Here is a 21,605-nt window from a genome sequence, read left to right on the forward strand (position 1 = left end):
TGGGAGTCGGAACGTGAGATGCGGGAGCAGCATCCGGAACTATTTTCAGAGTGAGACTTCGAGGGCGAAGTCTGATTCTAGTGGGGGAGAATTGTAACAGCCCGGAATTTCAAGTATTGTTAAAATTATATTTTAGGGGGTGTTTTAAGGGGGGACTCGGCGAGTTGGAGCCAGACTCGCCGAGTAGGATCGCAGACCTGGTCGCGGGTTCGCGACTGGACTCGACGAGTCAGATAGGGACTCGGCGAGTCTGCGCTGTTTAGCGAAAACCCTAGCCGTTTAGGTTTGGGACGTATAAAGGGGACTTATAGGCTGTCATTGTTCGTTTTAGCCTTCTGAGAAGAACTCTAAATCGATTGTGTGCATCTAGATCAAGATTAAAGGCCATTGGTGATTTTGAAGGAGTTGTTGTGCAAAGAAGAGAAGGGCTTGGCTAAGGAACAGCAAGGGGGTCACATTCTGAGGATTGGGGACACAGAGAACACATTATCCAGGTAAGAATTCGTGTATACTCTGCTATGGTGATGTATTTTGAGGATTAGGGTTTATGGAACCCTTTTATGGATAGATTGAATGTTACCCTTGTTCCCCAAACGATTGTAACCCTGTATTAGGACCCTTGGAGGTCCAGAATACCCCCATGTCTGTGCATCTCGGGAATTGGTGAAGGTTTTGGATTGAAATCCTTATGCCTTAGGTCAACATGTGAATTATAAGTCTTGGGGTGTAGCATGAGCACCGAAATGAGGACCATATATAATGGATCAGTCTAGGAAGGCCAGACCTATGAATGGTCGGAGCAGTTCCGACCTTAGGGAGCAGTTTGAGCGGCTGCATGGCATGGACTCGCCGAGTCAGATGAGCAGACTCGGCGAGTAGCTTGAAGAATAACTGGGACTCGTCGAGTTGTTCCTCAGACTCGGCGAGTGGAGTCGGGGTGGCCCCGCGATTCTTCCAGGAGTAACTCGTCGGGTCAAGGAGGATACTCGACGAGTAGAAGGGAAACCTTAGAGGATTGGAGGACGACTAGACTCGCCGAGTCGCCAGAGTACTCGCCGAGTCCGGTCGAGTTGACCGTGGACCGTTGACCAGAGTTGACCCATGTGTAATTCTTAGGGTCAGTTAACGTGGAAGATAAAAGTATTAATAAGAGATATATGATGTTATAGGGAACTTGTAGCTCGGCGGATCAAGTACGAGGGATTTCAGGAGTTGCTAACTTTCAGTATCCGCGAGGTGAGTCTTCTCACTATACTGTACCCGGAAGGGTTTGACTGTGTGACCGGAAGGTCGGGTATGATATGTGTTATAAGTGCTATAAATGGAAAGGTAATTGCTATGCGTGCTATGTATGTTTATATGGGCCGGAAGGCAATATGTTATGTGACCGAAAGGTCGGATATGATGTATGATATATGTGTTATATGTGTTATGATAAATGTATTATGTGCTGTGTATGTTTATGGGCCGGAAGGCAATATGTTATGGGCCGGAAGGCGAATATGTTACGGGCCGGAAGGCGATTATGTTAAGGGCCGGAAGGCGGGTTGTGTTGTGGACCGGAAGGTCAGGGCCTGGAAAGGCGTATATGCGTAAGTTGTATATTAGGGAACTCACTAAGCTTCGTGCTTACAGTGTTTTGTGTTATGTTGTTTTCAGGTTCTTTCAGTAACACGGGATGGCACCGGCTCGATTGTACACACCAGAGAAAGAGTCAAATTTTGGAGGATCCTGGTTTTCTATTCAAGTGAAAATGAAACTATGCTTTGTAATTCAATTATGAACGAGATTTTTAACAAGTGTTTTAATATTAAAATGATTATTTTAAATGAAAATTTTGCCTTGAAATTTAGGGTGTTACATTTGCATCGCATCAAAGGGGGACTTGTGTACTTGATATCTTTTAATGATAAGTTGTGAATTAAATAAATATTTAAAGTTTTGATCGAAAAATTTGGGGAGTTACATATGCCATCGCATCCAAGTGTGCCATTGTATCCAAGTATGCCATTGCATCCAAGTATGTCATCGTATCCAAGTGTGTCGTTAAGATGCTCAAAATGCTCAAGTCATAATTAACAGATTTAAACAACGAAATTCAGAAACAACAGGTGTCTGGCCGATCGAGAGATTTATGTCCATATAAATGGAGCCTCAAAGCTACCGATGGATCAAAATCATATTCGTTTGAAGTTTGGTTTATTTCTGCCCCATTTGTCTTTATCCAACCTTTTCGTGAATGCTTCGGCTAAGTTTTCAATACTATGTGTATGCGTAATAGGCTCAAGTTGCAACTACCTTATAACATCCTTGTTGACAAATGACTTGATTAGTTTCATGAATATCAACTCTATTACTTACATTCATATGTTATTTTCTTTTAACACAAAGCTTTAATTATCAATTTACACTGGAAACAATATATCCGATACGATAATGATATGAGCAACACAAGTTCCCTATAAACTTCTACCAGTTTCATCATCGACTTGTCTGCTATATACGAGGACTCCAATAACAATACATGCTATACCTTATTCAAAAGGTTTGACACTAACACATTTTAAGACACATGAACATGTATCTAACTCGTCTAAATTTGTTGGACTTGAACCCGTTTAAACATAAACTCACCCATTAGAATCCGGTTTTGAACCTAGACACATTCCTAATATTTTTCCGATCATGTTTGTTTTTTTTTTTTTTTTTGAAATTGCAATTGCATTAAACAAAAACCTACTCACAATATTTCAACGAGCATCCTAGGTTCAAGCTCTTTTATAGTGTAAACACAGTCCCATAGAGATTTCCATGAAAAAATTCTCCACATATGGCACCACAAGATGTCGTTTAAGGGAATTGAACTTCTAACCTCACGTCCGAAAGATGTTTGATGTACACCTAAACTTCATATCTATAAACACCTAAATTTCATATCTATTTTATTTTTAACATTTTGATGTTGACTTTTTCAGCGGCCTTAATTTGTAAAATGAATGAAGAGGGAATCTATTTAATGGCGGAAATTAAGGAGACTAATAAAAGTGCCCGAGCACCAACACAGCATACATATTATTATTGCTATACTTGAGCTCCCCACCAACCTATGAAACCTTCAATTCTTATTTCATCGGAATTAATTCTCACTGAATTTCACTTCTTCCTCGATCAATTCCTCTGTTCTATACTTAGAATTCCGTTTCAATCAATCGATTAATCATACAATTTCGTTCAAGTAGATGACATGGTAACTTGTGTGCCTCGTTCGAAGCAGACTGATAAGCTCGATGAATCAAACCGCAATGGCAATACCAATTCCAGTAAGCAAACTGCGAAAACACTCGCGTCTCAGGTACGTTTGTTTTGTATTCTTCGTGTTTGGAATCAGATTATTTCCTTTGATTTTTACATTATTTAGTTGCTATTCTTTTAATAGATGATTGATCGAAGCAGGGATAAAATGTTATGGAATTGATCGGTTTCTATTTTTTGATAGATCAAGGATATGGCGCTAAAAGCATCAGGAGCATATCGGGGTTGCAGTCCGTGTACAGGACCGGCGACGATGATGACTCCACAGCAGTTGTTACAGAAGAGTAACGATGCAGAATCAGACTTATCGGCGTCGGTTTCCGATAAGTTTCGGCAGTCCTACCGGCGAACTGGGAGCAAGAATTCGAGTTCCGGCAGGGTTTGGGGGAAGGAAATGGAGGCGAGACTGAAAGGCATATCGATGGGGAGTGGAGGAGGCGGTGAGGCGGTGTCTGGTACGTTATCGGCGTCGGCGAGTGGCCGGAGACCTGAGCCGATCGTATTGGTCGATGAGATTGAACCGAAAGAGTGGGTTGCTCAGGTTGAACCCGGTGTTCTCATTACCTTCATTTCGCTGCCGCGTGGTGGAAACGATCTTAAACGAATCAGGTTCAGGTAACTAATAAAACACTCTTTCTTTTTATATTATTTTTATTTCATGTGAATTTTATATCTTTTTTTTTTTTTAACATATCTTGTATAGTTTCATTTTATTTTATTTTACTTCTGATTTCAACTGATATGAAAATAATAAATAACCTTATGAATACACGCCATAACATATATGAAGTCAACTTATGAGATTGTAGTGTCGCAGTCAGGTGTAATCTGCTTTTTTAGTTTTTGTAACTAAAGTTCACATCATTTATTATTAAATAAATTTTACCTCTTAAAACATGTAAATAATATGCAGATTTCGTTGTCTTTTTTATGTTGTTTTCAACTATACCATCATATGATAGTAATTATATTTTTATCCTTGATTGCCTGTGGTTATGTTTGATGTACATAAGTTGGTATATATATATATATATATATATATATATATATATATATATATATATATATATATATATATATATATATTTTAAGTTTATTGAAATTTAATATATAAAGATAGTTTATCGTAACTTATAAACTAGTTTTTTGATAAGTTGTTTATTAATTAGTTAAAGTATAAACTAAAAACTTGTTTTTCAACTAACATGTGAAATACAACCTAAACGATTATTCCTCGAATGCATCTCAATTTTAACACGTCAAACTTGTTTAACCCTTACTTGCTTGGTAGATATCATTTTATAACCGCAAGTCATCCATATCTTGGTGATTTTAGCATCATCGACCATTTAATGTAATTGAAATAAAAGTAAATTAGACTAATGATTCTTTAGCTTTACATCTTTTTCTTGAAATAATCCTTACAAAGCTTTTTTTTCTGCGATGATCCTTATGGAGTAAACTCTGCACATAATGACCCTTATGAAAAGATGAAAATGCCCTTTGTTTTTTATTTTATTTTTATTTTTTTAATTTGAAATTAAGAAAATGTTTCGTCCACCCACCTCTCTCTCTCTCTCTCTCTCTCTCTCTCGTTGGCCAGGCCTGTAAAAGCTATTGACTTTTTGAAGTTATTTCATTATCTATAAATTATAACACTTTCCGATAGAGAATATTGATCGATCACATCAGGATAAAGTCGAGTATTATTATGGAAATGAGAAGAATGGACGTGAAGATGAGCGCTCATGAAAGAAGGATGATGATGATATCAAGATCGAAACTATGAGCAACAATTTCAGTTTGGAATCAATGGTGGTGTTGGTAGGAATGAACAAAGGTGTTTGGGATATGCGCTTATGTATGTTTGGATTGATCTAGTTTCGACTGAAATCAAGAGGGATTTCAAGCTTCGATTTTCAAGCTCCAATTTCAAGGGTTAGAGGAGAGGGATATGAAAGCACGTCTGACAGAAGTGACAATATCGAAGGTTCGTCCGGCGACGATTTCATGGGTTTCACACACACACATGCTTCTGATTCTTCTTACTATCTGTTTCTGATTTTTTTTTCTACAATGCATTGTCACTATCCCTAAATCGTTGTTGCGTCTTTCTTGTTTCCACCACCAATCCCTTATTGAACAACCTCCACCACCACCACTCTTCTTTCTCACAAAAAAAAACAACCTCCACCACCACCACTCTTCTTTCTCACAAAAAATCTCTGGTTACTGCTATAAACACTAAGCAGTTGTAATAACAAGGAAGTAGGAAAACTTATCTAGGGCTAATGAGAAACACATACAAGCGGGGGGGGGGGGGGGAGGGAGGGAGGGAGAGGAAGAGAGAGTATGGCGAAGATGGTGGACTCCCATAATGAGAGGAAAAGGTCCGGTGAGATGTGGAGGAGGGTGGTAATGAAGTTGAGTCAAGATAGTCGAAAAGACAATACCCAACTCCATCGTTTTTTGCTTCATGGTTCAGGTTTAAAAACACTACTCCAATATATGTTTCAATTGCGGATTTCTGATTTATGTAATAGGTGTTGATTTCTTCTTCTATTCTTGAGTACACGAGGTAGAGAGAATAAGAAATGACTTGCACAAACGAGGTTTTTCAACTTGGGGAATATGTCACTTGTTCCTTAATCGGATCTTGTGAGCATCTTTGGAGAATTTATTGAAAGTGAGAGTGAATAGATTGGTGATGAAGTTGCCTAGTAATGGTGATGTTCAGTTTACACATGCGAATATTAGTTTTGTTGAAAGAGAATTTGGTTTGGCAATGAGATGATCTTCAAACAGGTTTGTGTGTGTATGTGTGAGAAAGAGAGAGAGAGGGAGAAAGATACCGAGAGAGAGAGAGAGAAGGACCATTTGTGTGCAAAAAACAAAGGGTATTTTTGTTATTCACAATCACTTAACAGAATTTGTTAACGATGTTAGTCATAAGGGTCATTTATGTGCAATATTTTCTCCTTGGGGACCATCTTAGGAAAAAAAAAGTTTAGTAAGGACCATTTTAGGTAAAAAATGTAAAACTAAAGGACCATCCGTGTAATTTACTCTTGAAATAAACATGTGCCAGTGAGGATTGATTCTATTATATAATACAAGTGAGATGGTGTGGAGTGCATATGTGCATATAAAATGAGTTTGATAACGGGCACAATAAAATAAGGGGGTTGAGGGGTCGCTCCTCCTTGCGGGGTCAACAGGCAGAGCCCTTAGCGGTGGACCTGTTGATCAGTGGGAAAACATGTTCTGAAGTGGCAAAGAGTTATCTAAACTTGTAAATAATATAACAAAAAAATTGCAATGCTATATGTGAAGTTGCGGTGCTAGGGTGTGAACTGGACTTGAGTCTGAAGATCCCATGGCTTAAATGTAGGTTGATGAATTGGATTTTGGGTTTAAAGTGGCAAAGATTTATCTAAACTTGTAAATAATCTAACGAAAAGAATTGTGATGTTATATGTGAAGTTGCGGTGTTGAGGTGCGAATTGGACTTGGGTCTGAAGATCCCATGGCACAAATGTAGGTTGATGAATTGGACTTTGGTTTTGAAATGACAAACCTGTAAATAATCTTTCGACAAGAATTGTGATCCTATAGTTTCACTATAATAAAAGGTTCATCATTTATCAAGAGCATTATATTTCTTAGTAATTGCAAATTACAATATAAGTCAACTTTAGGGTTTGTATCAAAAGTGATATGGATCGACCATAGAGGTTAAATTGGACTTTGGGTTTGAAGATCCCATGTTGGCATATGGTTTGATGGAAGATGATATATATATATATATATATATATATCGATAAGGTGGTGTTAGTGAAGGGGATTCAAGCATGGTGGGTTCGACATAGTTGATGGTGAAATAAAATATAGGGATGACTAAGGGTAGAAAATGATGAGTCATAGGATGAGGGAAAATGATTCTTACATGGTTATAGTTTAGAAAGTGTGAGTAATGGTATGCGACCACGACATTCAACTATGGAACGATGAAAGAGTTGTAAAATTAGGACTCAATAGACCACTTGGTGTCATCGAGGTGGTTGTATGGGGATGAGAATTATCATGGTAGGGTCACAGGATCAAATTGCTAAGTAATAAAAATCAATTTATTTCCATTCGAAAGGTCAATAACAAAAGTGTTTATTTATTAAACACATTGTGGATAAATATAAGACATATTTTTTTATGATGTTTCTTAATATATAGAACCACATGATATGGTTATCTTTAATGTTACATGGTGATCTATGAGAGTAAGAAATATATTATTTTATTTATTAGTGCAATCAAAGTCAAAGATGTATAATAACCATATAGTGTAAAATGCAAAAATATGGGATCATGTCTTATTTCAACACAATGTTACATAAATGATCAACCTCGAGTCCTTATCATTTTGGTTTAGTTTGTTTCATGCATGACTTTAGTAAGTCTTCAACCTCTTTTCCAAGTTAACCTACACTTGAGTAGTTCAAGTTAGAGATCAAATTAATAAAGACTAATATTTCAAATTTAGGTTGCACAACTATTTTAGTCTAGACTTTCGACATGTCGATGGATGTTTGAATGTGTGATGGAGTAGTGAGGACTCTCACAAGTGTTCAACACGTTCTAGAGGTTAAAAATAACCTGATATCATTAGTCGTCTTGCATTTGTAAGGGTTTAGTTGTGCTTTGTAGGCATGTTTATGCACTTTAGAGTCACATTAATGGTAACCAAAGGAATGTTAGAGTCTCCATGATGTCGTGCATCTTATTGATGATATTATTTTGATTTAAAAAGTTCTAACAATATTTAAATCTAAAGTTGAAAATTTGAAGAATACTTTAGAAACTAAGGTTGCGTTTAGTTACGGAAAAACACTTTTCATTTTCCGTTTTTTGTTTTCCTTTTTCGATTTTCGTTTTCCGTTTTCATTTTTCATTGAAAAATTTAGAAAACGCGTTTAGTTAAACTTATTCATTTTTCATTTTCAGTTTTAGAAAATTAGAAAACGTGTTTAGATGTGTATTTTTCTATCGGTTTTCATTTTTAAAAAACGGTAGCGGTGGTAAGGTGTGGGTGGGGGCGGTGACGGTGTTGGTAGTGGGTTAGCGGCGGTGGTGGTGATGACAGGCGATAGTGGTGGCGATGGCAATTGTGTCAGTGGTGGTGATGACAGGCGGCAACGGTGGTGCTGGTGCTAGTGACAGGTTAGTGGTGATGGTGGGTATGTATGTGTATGTGTGTGGGTTGGTGTGTGTGTGTGTGTGTGCGGGTGGGTGTTTGTGTGTGGGTGGGTATGTATGTGTTTGTGGGTGTGTGTGTGTGTATGTGTGGGTATGTATGTATGTATGTGTGTGTGTTTGTGGGTTGGTGTGTGTGTGTGTGCGGGTGGATATGTATGTATGTGTGTGTGTGTGGGGGGGGGGGGGTAGGTAGAGGTGGATGGGGTGGAGTAGGTGTGTGTTTATAGAAAAATTTTGGAATTAGAAAAATGTGAAAAACAATGATTATCAGTTTTCCAAAATTTTCCAACTTCTTTGCAATTTTAGAAAACGGAAAATTTTCATTTTCCGTGAAAAATTTAGAAAAATAGACGAACTAAAAGCGTTTTCAAAATTCTCATTTTTCTTGAAAAAATTTTCCGGAAAACGACTCATTTTTCCACAACTAAACGCACCCTAAATGTTTTGGAGTAAAGGCAAACATTAGTTGAGGGGGGAATATGTTACGTTATGTTTTGTTATGTGCTTATTGTCATTTGTTTATAATTGATGTTTGTGATAAGAATGTATCAATGACAATGACTTGTGAATTTGATTTTTTGTTAATCCATTTGAAGATAAAATATGTTAAACCTAGTTTATAGGAGTGGCGGATTTAAAGCTTTGGTAGTGGGGCACATGCCCCGAATGGCAAACAAAAAAAAATATTATATATATAAATACTTTAGTTATTAAATTTTTTACTTGAAGTCCTTTATGTTTTTTGAAGAAATTTAAAAAAGTGCCCCCAACAAAAAGAAATGTTGGAATCGCAATTATTTATAGGTATTCCGTACTCCTATCCACCTTATAGAAATAACTATAATTAGTATATTCAATTTTCGTCAACAATGCACAGCTTATTATTATGGAAAATTATATATATATATATATATATATATATATATATATATATATATATATATATATATATATATATATATATATATATATATATATATATATATATATTCTTTATCCTTTAAGAATATTCTAGTTAACGAACAATTAAAAGTCCCTACCTTTTTTTGTCTGAGCTTTTAGTAATGTTGGAATTTTAGGATTATAAAAAGCGTAGAATTTTTTTTCTTGTTGATGGTTTATTCTTTTCTTTTCTTTTTAGTTTTGAAATTCTTTTTTTTTTTTTTTAAGTTTTTGATTATTATAAAAACTCTATTTTCATCTCACGGCTATTTCATTGCACAAAACTTTTTTTACATATCAATATAATCACAAGAAGTTTTCTCCTCAAAGTTAACTATTACCAACATTTTTTTTTACTTTTATTTGTTTCATAAGAGTATTTTTTTTCCCTCTTCAACGAAGGCTCCAATGCAAAATTTTATTTATTATTTTAATCATATCATATATGATAATAAATCTGATAAATTATTTATATTTTTAAATGATATAATATATATTAGTTAATCATATTAAATGTGAGAAACTTCATTCATAGGAAGCTTCAAATTTTATATATTTTGTAAACAAACTTACCTTATTTAGGTTATGTTTAACGAGTAATAGTTATTTTTTTTTTTTTTTAGTTTTTTTTTTTAAGTTGTTATGTTTTACAAATTTTAAAAATGTTTATAAGGTAGGTGTATATTAGACTATTTTTTCAGAAGTTTTTTTTTATTATTTTTTTAATATATCTTTAATTAGTTATAAAAACACATATTTGTTAAATATCCTTTTATGTTATTTTAAAATTTTATTGTATCTATTAATTTTATCAAATATTATATTTTATCGGCTAATTTTTTTAACTATGAGCTCGTTTTTCATATAACTAACTTTTCAAATATCATAATTTATTTTTTAATTATCAATGACAACATTCCTCTAGAAAAGTTTAAATACAAAATGGCCACGAATTTTATCATTACATTTGACCAATATTTTTTTAATTCACATATGATAGAAGATAGTATATTTAATTGATTCTAGAAGGTGGATGAAAAGTAAATTTTAACTTTTGGAAGGGATATAGAGGTACTATTGTTTTACATCTCTTGAGTCTTGAGTAGGTGACAGGAAAACATTGACATGATCGATTTCTTTGAAGCTGTCAACACTATGCTAACTATAAGATCAGTCAAAATATTATCTGATTTGCCTTCTTTTTATGTGTTGTTTTTTTTTACATAATTGATTATTATATTTTAGAATAATATACATTTATGTTTTTTTTTTCCAAAAAAAAGAGTTTGACCCATTATAGATGATCTAGTCGATTGCAATTCAAATTAACCCACCCAATATTATTATAAAGAAAACTGTTTTTTTCTTCTTCATTCACATACACAATGAAACAACTAATTTTTTAACACCTTGTTAAAAATAATCAGCCCCACATAATTCTTTATTGTAAAATACTTTTATCTATGATCATATTTATTTATTATAAGATTATAAAATACATTATCATTTTAATTTAAATATAAAACAAAATAATATTTTATTATATAAATGCTTTTAATTTTATGATTTGAAAAAAATATATACTAAACATATATTAATATTTGTCTATTTAAAAAATATACAAAATTTAATATATTTTATTTTATTTGTATTAGATGTGTAGATTGGATTTTAACTATTTAATTTTGTTGCAAAAAAACAGAAAGACAATGACCTAATTCTTGATTACAAAAGGAATATTATTTTTGTTAGCAATCTAATTCAATCTATCCCCCCCCCCCCCCCCCCCCTCTCTCTTATATATATATATATATATATATATATATATATATATATATATATATATATATATTAAAAGTTTAGAATCATTTTCTATCTATATAATCCAATTAAATTAAACTTTTACATTTGTTAACAATCCAATCCAAAACTGCTTTTTATATATGATTTATATTAACTTTCAATATATTATGCAAAGTACATACTATATATATATATATATATATATATATATATATATATATATATATATATATAGGGTAAAGTGAATATACCTAACAACCTTATATAAGCTTAGGTACCTAACCACATTATACTATGTAATTTTGTATCATATTTGCATTGAAATCACCTAAAGTTCTTAAAATTCAACCTCATAACTTGATTGCTTCCAAAATCTTTGGACTTTCACCATTATCTTCCTTCAAATGCCGTCTTTCTATCGGAGACCCCCTGGTGGGTTTCGTATACTACCGTTACAAATCAAATGGTGTAGGAGGAATATAATGGTGAATGTCTAAAAATCTTAGAAGTAAATCAAGTTAAGGGTTGAAGTTTAAGAACCTTAGACGATTGTAATGGAAATATAATGCAAAACAATGTAGTATAATGTGGTTAGGTACCTAAGCTTATATAAGGTTGTTAGGTATATTCACTTTACCCATATATATATATATATATATATATATATATATATATATATATATATATATATATATATATATATATATATATATATATATATATATACAATAACATGTTATGTTTTCAATCTATATCCCATTTTTTACTATTTTTAGATTATACAAAATATACAAATGTTTTTTTTTTTTTTTTTTTTAATTTAAAAGAAAAAGGACTACCATTGGATTTTATTCATAGACAAAATTATTTTATTTTATTTTGAACGGCGGAGGATATTATTTTATATATTTTATTATATTTGTTAATAAAATCCACTTAATTACAAACTAATGTCTATCTAAATTTTTTTTATGAACGAAGAAATAACCAATAAAAAAATGTCGACTATGTTTGGTGGAGCAGGTTTTAATGGGACATTCTTTTTATCTTATTCAAATTTGATAACCAACCAAACATTTGGATCTAAATGGGTTAAGACTTATGAATATGTTCGTTTACCATTTAATAATATAATATAATTGTCGTCTTTATTTTTGAACCAAGTGCACCCTTTCACCAATAAAAATAATCTAAGCAATTCATAAAATATATTAATTAAAATTTTAAATTATTTATAAATTACATCACACTTTCAAATGAAAGTTGAACTTTTAATCGTTTGGACTGATAGACATCATATCAACATCTCGTACCATTAGCCTACTAGCCATTTGATAGTTTTTAGTAAACCATGTAATTAAAATATTTTTTATTGTGTATGTATAAAAATCAATGACTTAAATTATACTAAAGAAAATATATTTTCATATTTTATATCTTTATTTATGACATATCATACTAAGAAATTCTAAGACCATACATATCGATGTAACGAATTTGATCTTTCATTCATAAGCAACATCGGTTTGTATATAGTTATTTTGCATGCATATCAATTAATTTTTAAAAGTGGTGGCTACTGTCATATAAACAATTATATTTTTTTAAATGTCTTAAATATTCAAATTAGTACTTTTATTCAATATTAAATTAACATAATTATAATTATTTGTAATTTAAATGAAAAATGTAAATATATAACAAAACTAATAATAAATAGTTAATTTAGTTTAACTTTTTTAACATTTAAATAGTGTTTGACATTATAAATATTAATTGCAAAACAAACATGTTTAAAAGTTGAGAAATTAAATATCATCATATATTTTTTTTTTATCTTTCTATCTATGTGAAATGAAAATTATTAAAATATAACATTAGTCATCATTTCATATAGATAGTAAAATAAATAGGAAGAAAAAATAGGAGTGTATTTAATTTCTCTTAAAAATTATTGCATTTTAAAGATTTTATGTTATTCTTTCATAATCTTTTCAAATTTAATAATTTTTTATGTCAATTATTTTCTTAAAAAATACTACACTTTAGGGTTTAGATAAATAAGAATCATCACCCATCCTCAAAATTCTACATAAATCATATTACATGAAAAGCCAAAAAATGTAAAAAACCATAGTTCATTTAAAAAAACAAGAAATTAATATGCCATGTATTCTTTGAGGTTCTCTCGGACAGCTTCTAAATTTGTTTGGATTCTAGGACACATCTTTCATTAGTAAGTTAACAAATAGAGAAAACGTACTGAATTTTTTTTTTAATATTATTATTATTATTATTATTATTTTTTTAATTTTGCCCTCAAAATTAAGCTTTAAATGTTATGGATTTCAATGGCTTGAGGGCCCTAACTTCGCTTGTCATACCATAAAAATAATTTGGCTTCGATGGTCCACTTTGGCTGTTTGGCATTGGTTTATATATATATATATATATATATATATATATATATATATATATATATATATATATATATATATATATATATATATATATATGATGGCTTGATCTATTATGGATTTCTTAGTAGTCCTCCAAATGAAATGATTGCAATAATCTTATATCTATTACCCACTTGACATGCTTAATTGATTGTTATATACTTTATTATTAGTTTCCCACATACTTATCTCATTTTCATGTATGTGTCCACACATTAAATAACATTAATCAAATGAATAAAAAAATATAATCAAAGAAGCGTCATGTCATGTTTGAGAATAAAGCTTAAATAGCATTATGCGACAAAGAAGTGGAACAATGTCCTTTGAGTAATATTTAATTATGGATAAACTACAAGCGACGTATTTATGTAAATTAAAAAAACCAAACGAGCATGATGCTCCTAATTTCATGTAACAATATCAAGGGGAGTTACATGATCACACTTGCCAAAATCTTGTCTCTTACTAAGTAAAAAGAAAAAGTAGAATTGTTTTGTTGCGAAAATCTGATTTTGTTTAACTAATGTACATCGATCGTATTGTAACATACATAGAAATTTTATACCTAATATACGGAAAATATTACACTAGAAAATATTGAATAAAAGGAAATAACACTATAAAGTATAAATCACCTTAACTTGTAATTACCGTTTCTCCCTCCCACAGTCGCGACATGTTTAACAAGTGGCAAGCACAAAGATGGTGGCAAGACAATTTTGATAAGGTAATGGAACTGTACAATGTCCAAAGGTTAAACCGTCAAGCATTTCCCCTACCGATGCCTCCAAGATCTGAAGACGAACTAACCCTCGAGTCAAGGGTATTTTAGTCATTTTAAAATTTCATGTTTGAAAGCGTATATATCTTTTCACATTTTTACAATTTATGGTTTAAATGTCAATAACATGCTTTATTTATTTAAATATATGTAACAGAGTTCAAAACCTGAATTTCTTGATGTTGACGATAGTCCCCTGACACCAACTTTGAGTAAAGAAAAGTTACCACGAACCTTACAACGCCCAACTGGATTCTCATTACCACTTCACCACCACGACTCAAACCTATCACAGGTTAACCATGAATCCTCTGGTCTAATGGTCACCCCAAAATTATCAACAATTAGCGGTGTTAAAACAGAAACATCATCCATAAGCGCTAGCTCATCAAGAGAAGCAGATCGCTCAGGAGAGCTTTCCATTAGCAATGTAAGTGATATCGAAAATGAATGGGTGGAACAAGATGAACCCGGAGTCTACATCACCATCAGAGCTTTTCAAGGCGGCTCAAGGGAACTTAGACGTGTCCGATTTAGGTTAGTACCTATCTAGTAGAGTTTCATATCACTATGACATTTTGTCATTATCTCGTATGCCTTCATGTATTTTATGCTTTTATATATGTTACAACATCATATTTGTACTTTAGGGCTCTTTGGGTTTATTTATTTTAAAAATGTATGGTTATTGTTTGCAGCCGTGAAAAATTTGGAGAGGTGCATGCAAGACTCTGGTGGGAAGAGAATCGAGCAAGGATACATAGTCAGTACTTGTGATTAAAGAATTTTGCACATTTTATGAAACGGTGCTTAAATTCCTAGTTTTTGCATATATATATATATATATATATATATATATATATATATATATATATATATATATATATATATATATATATATATATATATATATATATATATATATATATATATATATGCTTTCGTTTATGTTTTATTTTTTTGTGGTTCGCGAGCATAGAACCATTTTTTGTGAATTGGTGTTTTATGGTTGGATTGGTATAGAACTGAAAATTTTGGTATATAAATTTTAGCTTAAACAAGAAGAAAAAAAAAATGAAATGGAAATTTTGTTGAAGAGATCAATGAACATTCATAATCTTTGTGATAATACACGATAAAATCAATAATTTTTCTAAAGTTTTCAAATAAATGCCCACTTTTTAGACCATATAATTGTTATTTTATACGGTTGTGAAAACTAAAAGAAAAAAAAATGAAAATTTCGATATATATATTTTAGTTTAAACCAAAAGAAAAAAGAAAGAAATTTTTTTTGTTGAAGAGATCACTAAACATTCAGAATCTTTGTGATAATTTAATACAACGTTGCATAACAAAGTCAACAATTCTTCTAAAATTTTCAAATTAGTGTCCACTTTTTACACCATATAATTGTTCTTTTATATGGCTGTGATATGTTGTGGCTAAGATAATTTACTATGGATAATGATTTAAGATGATGATATTTGTTTATTGTACAAAAAAAAATGTATTACCAACAATCTATGTTCAATATACATGTGTTACCAAATAATCTTTAAAGGGTGTTAAGATAATACCAATAAACCTTTACATATGTTCGGAAACACCACCGATTTTTTTGTATATATTTACTTGGTAATACCTGTTCCCACTTCACGTGGCATACTAAATGGTTGCTGACCTGGAATTGTGACATCTTTTGTATACATTTACCACTATTTTTTTAGATAATTTACTATTTTTTTTTACATAAATTACCGCTTAACTATTTTATACATAAATTACCACTAGACCTTTTTGCAAACATTATGCCAATATTCTACAAATTTATTACAAAAGTTAATATATAACGTTTTATTGGTTTTAAATGTATTTTAAAATATTTTTAGATACAAGTAATCTTACATATTTATACATAAATGTATTTTATATATAAAAATATATTTGAAATACATATTTATATATAAAATATATTTAATGGGAGTCAGATGAGTGATAATTTTCCCACATCTTGTTGTTACGACTTGGATGTGAGCTCCCTTCGGATTTTGTTCAGTATTTCCTGGAAGTCCTCCCGGTGATCTTTCATTCATTTGCTTAGCTAATTGTCCAAGTTGTTTTTCAATGTTCAAAATAAAAGCTTGCTGATTTTTTAGTAGAGTCTGCTGTTCCTTCATCATAGTTTGCTACTCTCTAATTGTTGCTTCTGTTTCCTCGGGCCTTTTATCTAATGCAGCAGAAAAATGGGTAAGCATTGACTTGAAATCGGGTTTCTTTTCGGGAGCTGGTTCCTCTCTTTGGTACAAGCCTCTTCATCTTTGTTCATGTTTTTTCTTCTTTGGCTTTCTTGTAATCATCATAAGGTAACCTCTTTTTCTTGGACTTTCTCCAATCTTCATCAAATCGATCACCGCTCGAGTAGAAAGCTTGAACCTTTCGATTTCCATTCTCATCAAGATCACGGTCCTTAGTTAAATGTGGCCCGTTACAATTTTCACACCCAACTCTTATTACATGGATTGTTTGATCCATCTTGGCCATCCTCTTATCCATGTTTTGCAACATTGCTAAAGCCGCCGACATGTCTTCCGAAGCAGCATTAACCGATCCTCTTGTTACATCATTTCGCGGGTTATGGTATTCTCTAGAATATTTAGAGAATTCTTTAATGAGCTCTTTGATCTCCGTTGGATTTTTCTAGGTTAAGGGGCCTTGAGAATCAAGGAGTTGCCTAGTTGTGACATTTACCCCCATCGTAAAAGATAGAAACTTCTTGTTGCACATTTAAGTCGTTTTGAGGGCAATTTCGAAGTAGACCCTTGTAGCGCTCCCATGCTTCATACAACGACTCCCCCATTTATTGTTCAAAGTTAGCAATGGCCTTTTTGAGCTTAGCCACCTTGGATGGTGGGAAAAATTGTTCCAAGAACTCTTCACACATATGTGCTCATGTAGTTATCGCCCCCGGTGGTAGTGCCTTCAATCAATATTTGGTTGCTCCCTTGAAAGTGACCGCAAGCATTCTCAACAACACCATTTCATGTGGAACAATCAGAATCTTGAAGTCGTCGGCGATGTCGTTGACTTCATCAAGATTCTTGTAGGCATCTTCATGATCTTTTATGGTGAATGGAATATCTTTAAGTGCAGCAAGGATGTGCCCCTTGAGTTCAAAGGTGGCAGTGGTAGGTATTGTGGGTTGCACAAGCCCTGGTCCGGTGTTATCACGAACTCTCTTCTTGTATGCGTCCATGGAGATGTCAGCAATGTCCGCCATGATGTTGTCGTGTTCGCTTTCTTGACTGCTACCTTTTCTCGATTCGTTATCGCTTTCTTCCTTTTTTTTGTTTCGTATGTGCACTCGTCTTTTGGTGCATTGTTGGATTCTCCTACTTGCTTTCCCTTCTTCTTACTAAAAACCGATTTGAGATTCTTAAAAGGTGATTTCTTTGGTGTTGTAGCTTCTCCTACTGTTTTATCCATGTTTTTACGAAATGCTGGCTCTAGGTGTTCAAGTGGTGGAATCAATGGTGTGTTAGATCCTCTGGTCATAAACTTCTACAAAAGAACAAATAAAACGTGTAAAAAGAAAAAAAAAATAAAGGTTTACTGTTACGACACCACGGCGTGGTGCTAATTACCATGACATGGTGAGTCAAAAAGAAGAAAAACCTAAAACAAAAATTAAAAGCAATTAAACAAAAAACTTCCTAATAAAATAGCAAATTTAAAGTAACCAAAATTGGACCGCTCCCCGGCAACAACGTCAAAAACTTGATGTGCGGTTTAATGTGTATTTTATTTATTCAAGTTTTAAATTTATAAAACTAATTTTCTCTAAACTAGACTATTAAACACACTAGACAATGTACCTAATCGTGTAACAATATAGCTATGGTAAGAACAAGTGTCGAACTCAACGAACGATATTTTAGCTAATTTTTATCTACTATTAACTAATTACTAATAAAATGGAAAAGGGTTTTTCTCTAGTTTTGCAAGACTATAAACTTAATTTACAAAACTAACTAACTATCAAATACTGAAGCTAACACTAAAACTAAGTGATGAGAATTGTTATCGAGAATTTAGAAAAAAAAGATAGATTTGAACGATTAAAGATGAAGAACACAAAGAGTAAATATTAATCAGATCTTATATTGATTAAGATTGATTAAAATTTAAGCAGAAGAGTGTTTCGCTTTCGTATCTCTCTACTTCTAGCCTAAGTCCCTATTTATAGGGAACATACAAAAAATATACTAAGTCTATACATCTTCACTTCGCATACAAAATGACTTAGTAAAATAACATAAAATGTGAAACAACATAATACACTATTTTCGACTTTTTACAATTTACATCAACATTCTCCCCCTTTGTAAACAGTCGATGCAATTCAACTCAAAAGCTTTTAAATTGCAGAGTGAATTGTCCTTCGCACTTCTCCATACCAGGAGATCACCTTCTTCAGATATTTCTTGTCTCCTTCGTTATTCTTCTTGCAGTTATTCATACGTACAATGAAGTGCGTATATTGCGAAGAATTATATCTTTCAATCTCTGAGACTTTGAACAAAAACTTCTTCGATTTTCCTTTTGTATCCCTTCCCAAAAACACCATGCCAAATGGTTTCAGGCATATTTCACCAACAACATACTTCGACAAAGCAGATTGAGTCAAAGTCTCCTCCCATGGAACTTTTACTTCTCTTCCCAGCACATTCGCTAATTCTTCATCTGTAAGAGCCAAACAGTCGAAATAGTTATCGATGAATGTCTTCACATGTGCGAAGCCAACCTTGAACACATCTGTCTCAGAGCCTTTAAGATTGTTTTCTTCCATATGCTTCGGGATCAGAGCTACTTGAATTAAATCATTGCAATTCATCAATGGAAAATCAGCTACTGTGAAGTCATATTGTTTGTTGTCTGCTCTGATAACAAAATACCAAAATTTTTGTAGCATATCTTCAAACAAAACATCCTTCTTTGTTGTCAGCACCTTTTTGATCTTCATTAAAGACCAAACTTCATCTGGATTCTTCCCCAAGACTGCATGAAATCTGATTTTCATATGAGTATAATCATCAGGATTATCAAATTTCTCACTGATCTTGTATTGAGCATTGATGAACAGCATTTCGTTTATCGGGAAATCCAATTGACAATGATCTGAGTTCGCAATATCATAACTTCTTTTCGGCTTCTTCTCGAAATCATACATCTCCCTACACACAACTTTCGACTCTATTGTTTCATAAGAGTAAAGTTTCGCAGGATCTCCTTTGTTCATGGAGGGAGGATCACTTGCCCTTTGTCTCATGATGCTTTGAACTTGTCTCATCCTCTCCATCTCAGCCTCTGCATCAACTTTCAACTCCTCCTTTGACTTTTCGTATAATATTCCTTTTCCTCTTCCTACAACATCTTTCTGAGATTTTAAGCTTGAACCTCCTTCGTTTTCTCCAATAACAATACCTTTGGAAACTGTTTTTGTGGTAATTGTAGTTGAAGAAATCGGTTTCATAGGAATAGGAAGAGTAGCTACAAGTTGAGTCGATATCACTTTTCCAACTGTTTTTGTCTCCTCTTCTTTACTTTGAATTTTCTCTCCCCCTTGCACCCCTGTGTAAACAGGTGGAGCACTCTTCGGTAGTAAAGAAGTGAAATTCGTAAGTGGAGCAAAAGCTTTTTGAATAGCTTGTTCTAAAGTATTAATCTTTAGAGACAAGAATTCAGGAGTAAGGATTTGAGTTGATGAAGAATGCGAAACTGCTGTTTTAAGCTTAGTAACTAACTTTATCAGCTGATCAAACTTCTCCGTTGTTGCGGCTTTATGAGCTTCAAGAACAGTAAGCTTTTGAAGTTGAGAAGAAATCTCCACAATTTGCTTTTGAACATCTGCTTGTTTCGTATGAACATCCTGAAGATCCTTCGCAAGTTCAGACTTCAACTCCTGAATTTTGAAGTTGACATCCTCACGAACTTTCTTGACATCTTGTACAAAAAGAATATGATGTTCTTTTGTAGCAACTTTGAGATCTTGAACAGCAGAAGTAAAATTGCTCCCTTGTGATTTAAGTATGAGCTCATTATTTTTATCTGATTGATCAATCTTTTCCATGATCCGTTTCTCAGCTCTTTTATCATAATATCAACCTCCATGGCTGATATTGAAGACATTCTACCAGAATCAGCTTGCGTTTGAATAATGGTCTTTAACTTCTGATTCAGAATTTTAAACTGTTTTCCTGTCATCAGCATATGATCAGGAATATCTTCTTCGTCTGAATCAAAAGGAATATCATCAAGTATCCCTCCAAAGGCACCTCCTTCGACTTCAGTATCAGACAATTGTTGCGAAGGTTGAGGATTTTCGGGTGACTGAGATGGAAAAAGTGTTGTGAATGGGTTTTGAAGGGCATGTTCAAATATAGATGAAGTGTTGGATAAAGTTGTAACAGGTAATGAAATGGGTAAAGATGTTTGGATTGTTGGTGTAACACTCAGGATAGGTGTCCCCGTATCAGATACGTTGACAACCGTATCGGAAATAGGTACCTCCTCAGAAACTGATTTGGTGAGAACTATTTCGAGTGGTTTGGTTTGTGGAATAGTGGTAGAAATTTGTGAAGTGTGAATCATTGGTAAAGAAACATTTACCATAGATGTGACAAGTGGAGTTTCCGGAACTACTTCTTCATCAGATGATTCATTGTGAATCACCATCTTTCTCCGTTTGACAAGCGTGCGTTGCATATTTTTGGCAACATCTTCAGCCCGTTGTCTTTTCTTATCTGGAGACACCGGTGCGGGAATACTGCGAATAGTAACTCCTTTACTACTCACTTTAGCTTTGCGAATTTGCTTCAGTACCCCAGACTTAGAAGGTAAGAGTTCCTTCTTTGATTTTGATAAAGTTTCTTCGGTTGGAATAGCTTCATCTTGTACTGTTAGTGAGGATGAACCCTTCGCATTTTTCTTGCTTACCTTCTTTTTCTTTGATGGAGTAGCAACGTCTGGTAATACTCTAGTCTGATCAGCTGTAT

At 32.9% G+C, this 21,605-nt stretch overlaps 1 protein-coding gene and 1 non-coding gene across 2 annotated transcripts; both read left to right on the forward strand.

Moving 5' to 3' along the window:
- The first annotated feature begins 3,035 nt into the window (after positions 1–3,035).
- LOC145044911 (protein Brevis radix-like 4) lies at positions 3,036–15,383 on the forward strand. Its single transcript, XM_078993266.1, has 5 exons — positions 3,036–3,352; positions 3,497–3,927; positions 14,439–14,592; positions 14,708–15,087; positions 15,249–15,383. The coding sequence occupies exons 1-5, from the start codon at positions 3,245–3,247 to the stop codon at positions 15,325–15,327; spliced, it is 1,152 nt and encodes a 383-aa protein (XP_078849392.1). The 5' UTR covers positions 3,036–3,244; the 3' UTR covers positions 15,328–15,383.
- A 1,956-nt stretch (positions 15,384–17,339) lies between these two features.
- LOC144999031 (small nucleolar RNA R71) lies at positions 17,340–17,446 on the forward strand. Its single transcript, XR_013660558.1, has one exon. It is a non-coding gene; the product is annotated as a small nucleolar RNA R71 (small nucleolar RNA).
- Positions 17,447–21,605: the final 4,159 nt, after the last annotated feature.

Source organism: Lactuca saligna, chromosome 5, assembly GCF_052625555.1.
Source record: "Lactuca saligna cultivar CGN05327 chromosome 5, ASM5262555v1, whole genome shotgun sequence".
NCBI classification, from domain to species: Eukaryota; Viridiplantae; Streptophyta; class Magnoliopsida; order Asterales; family Asteraceae; genus Lactuca; species Lactuca saligna.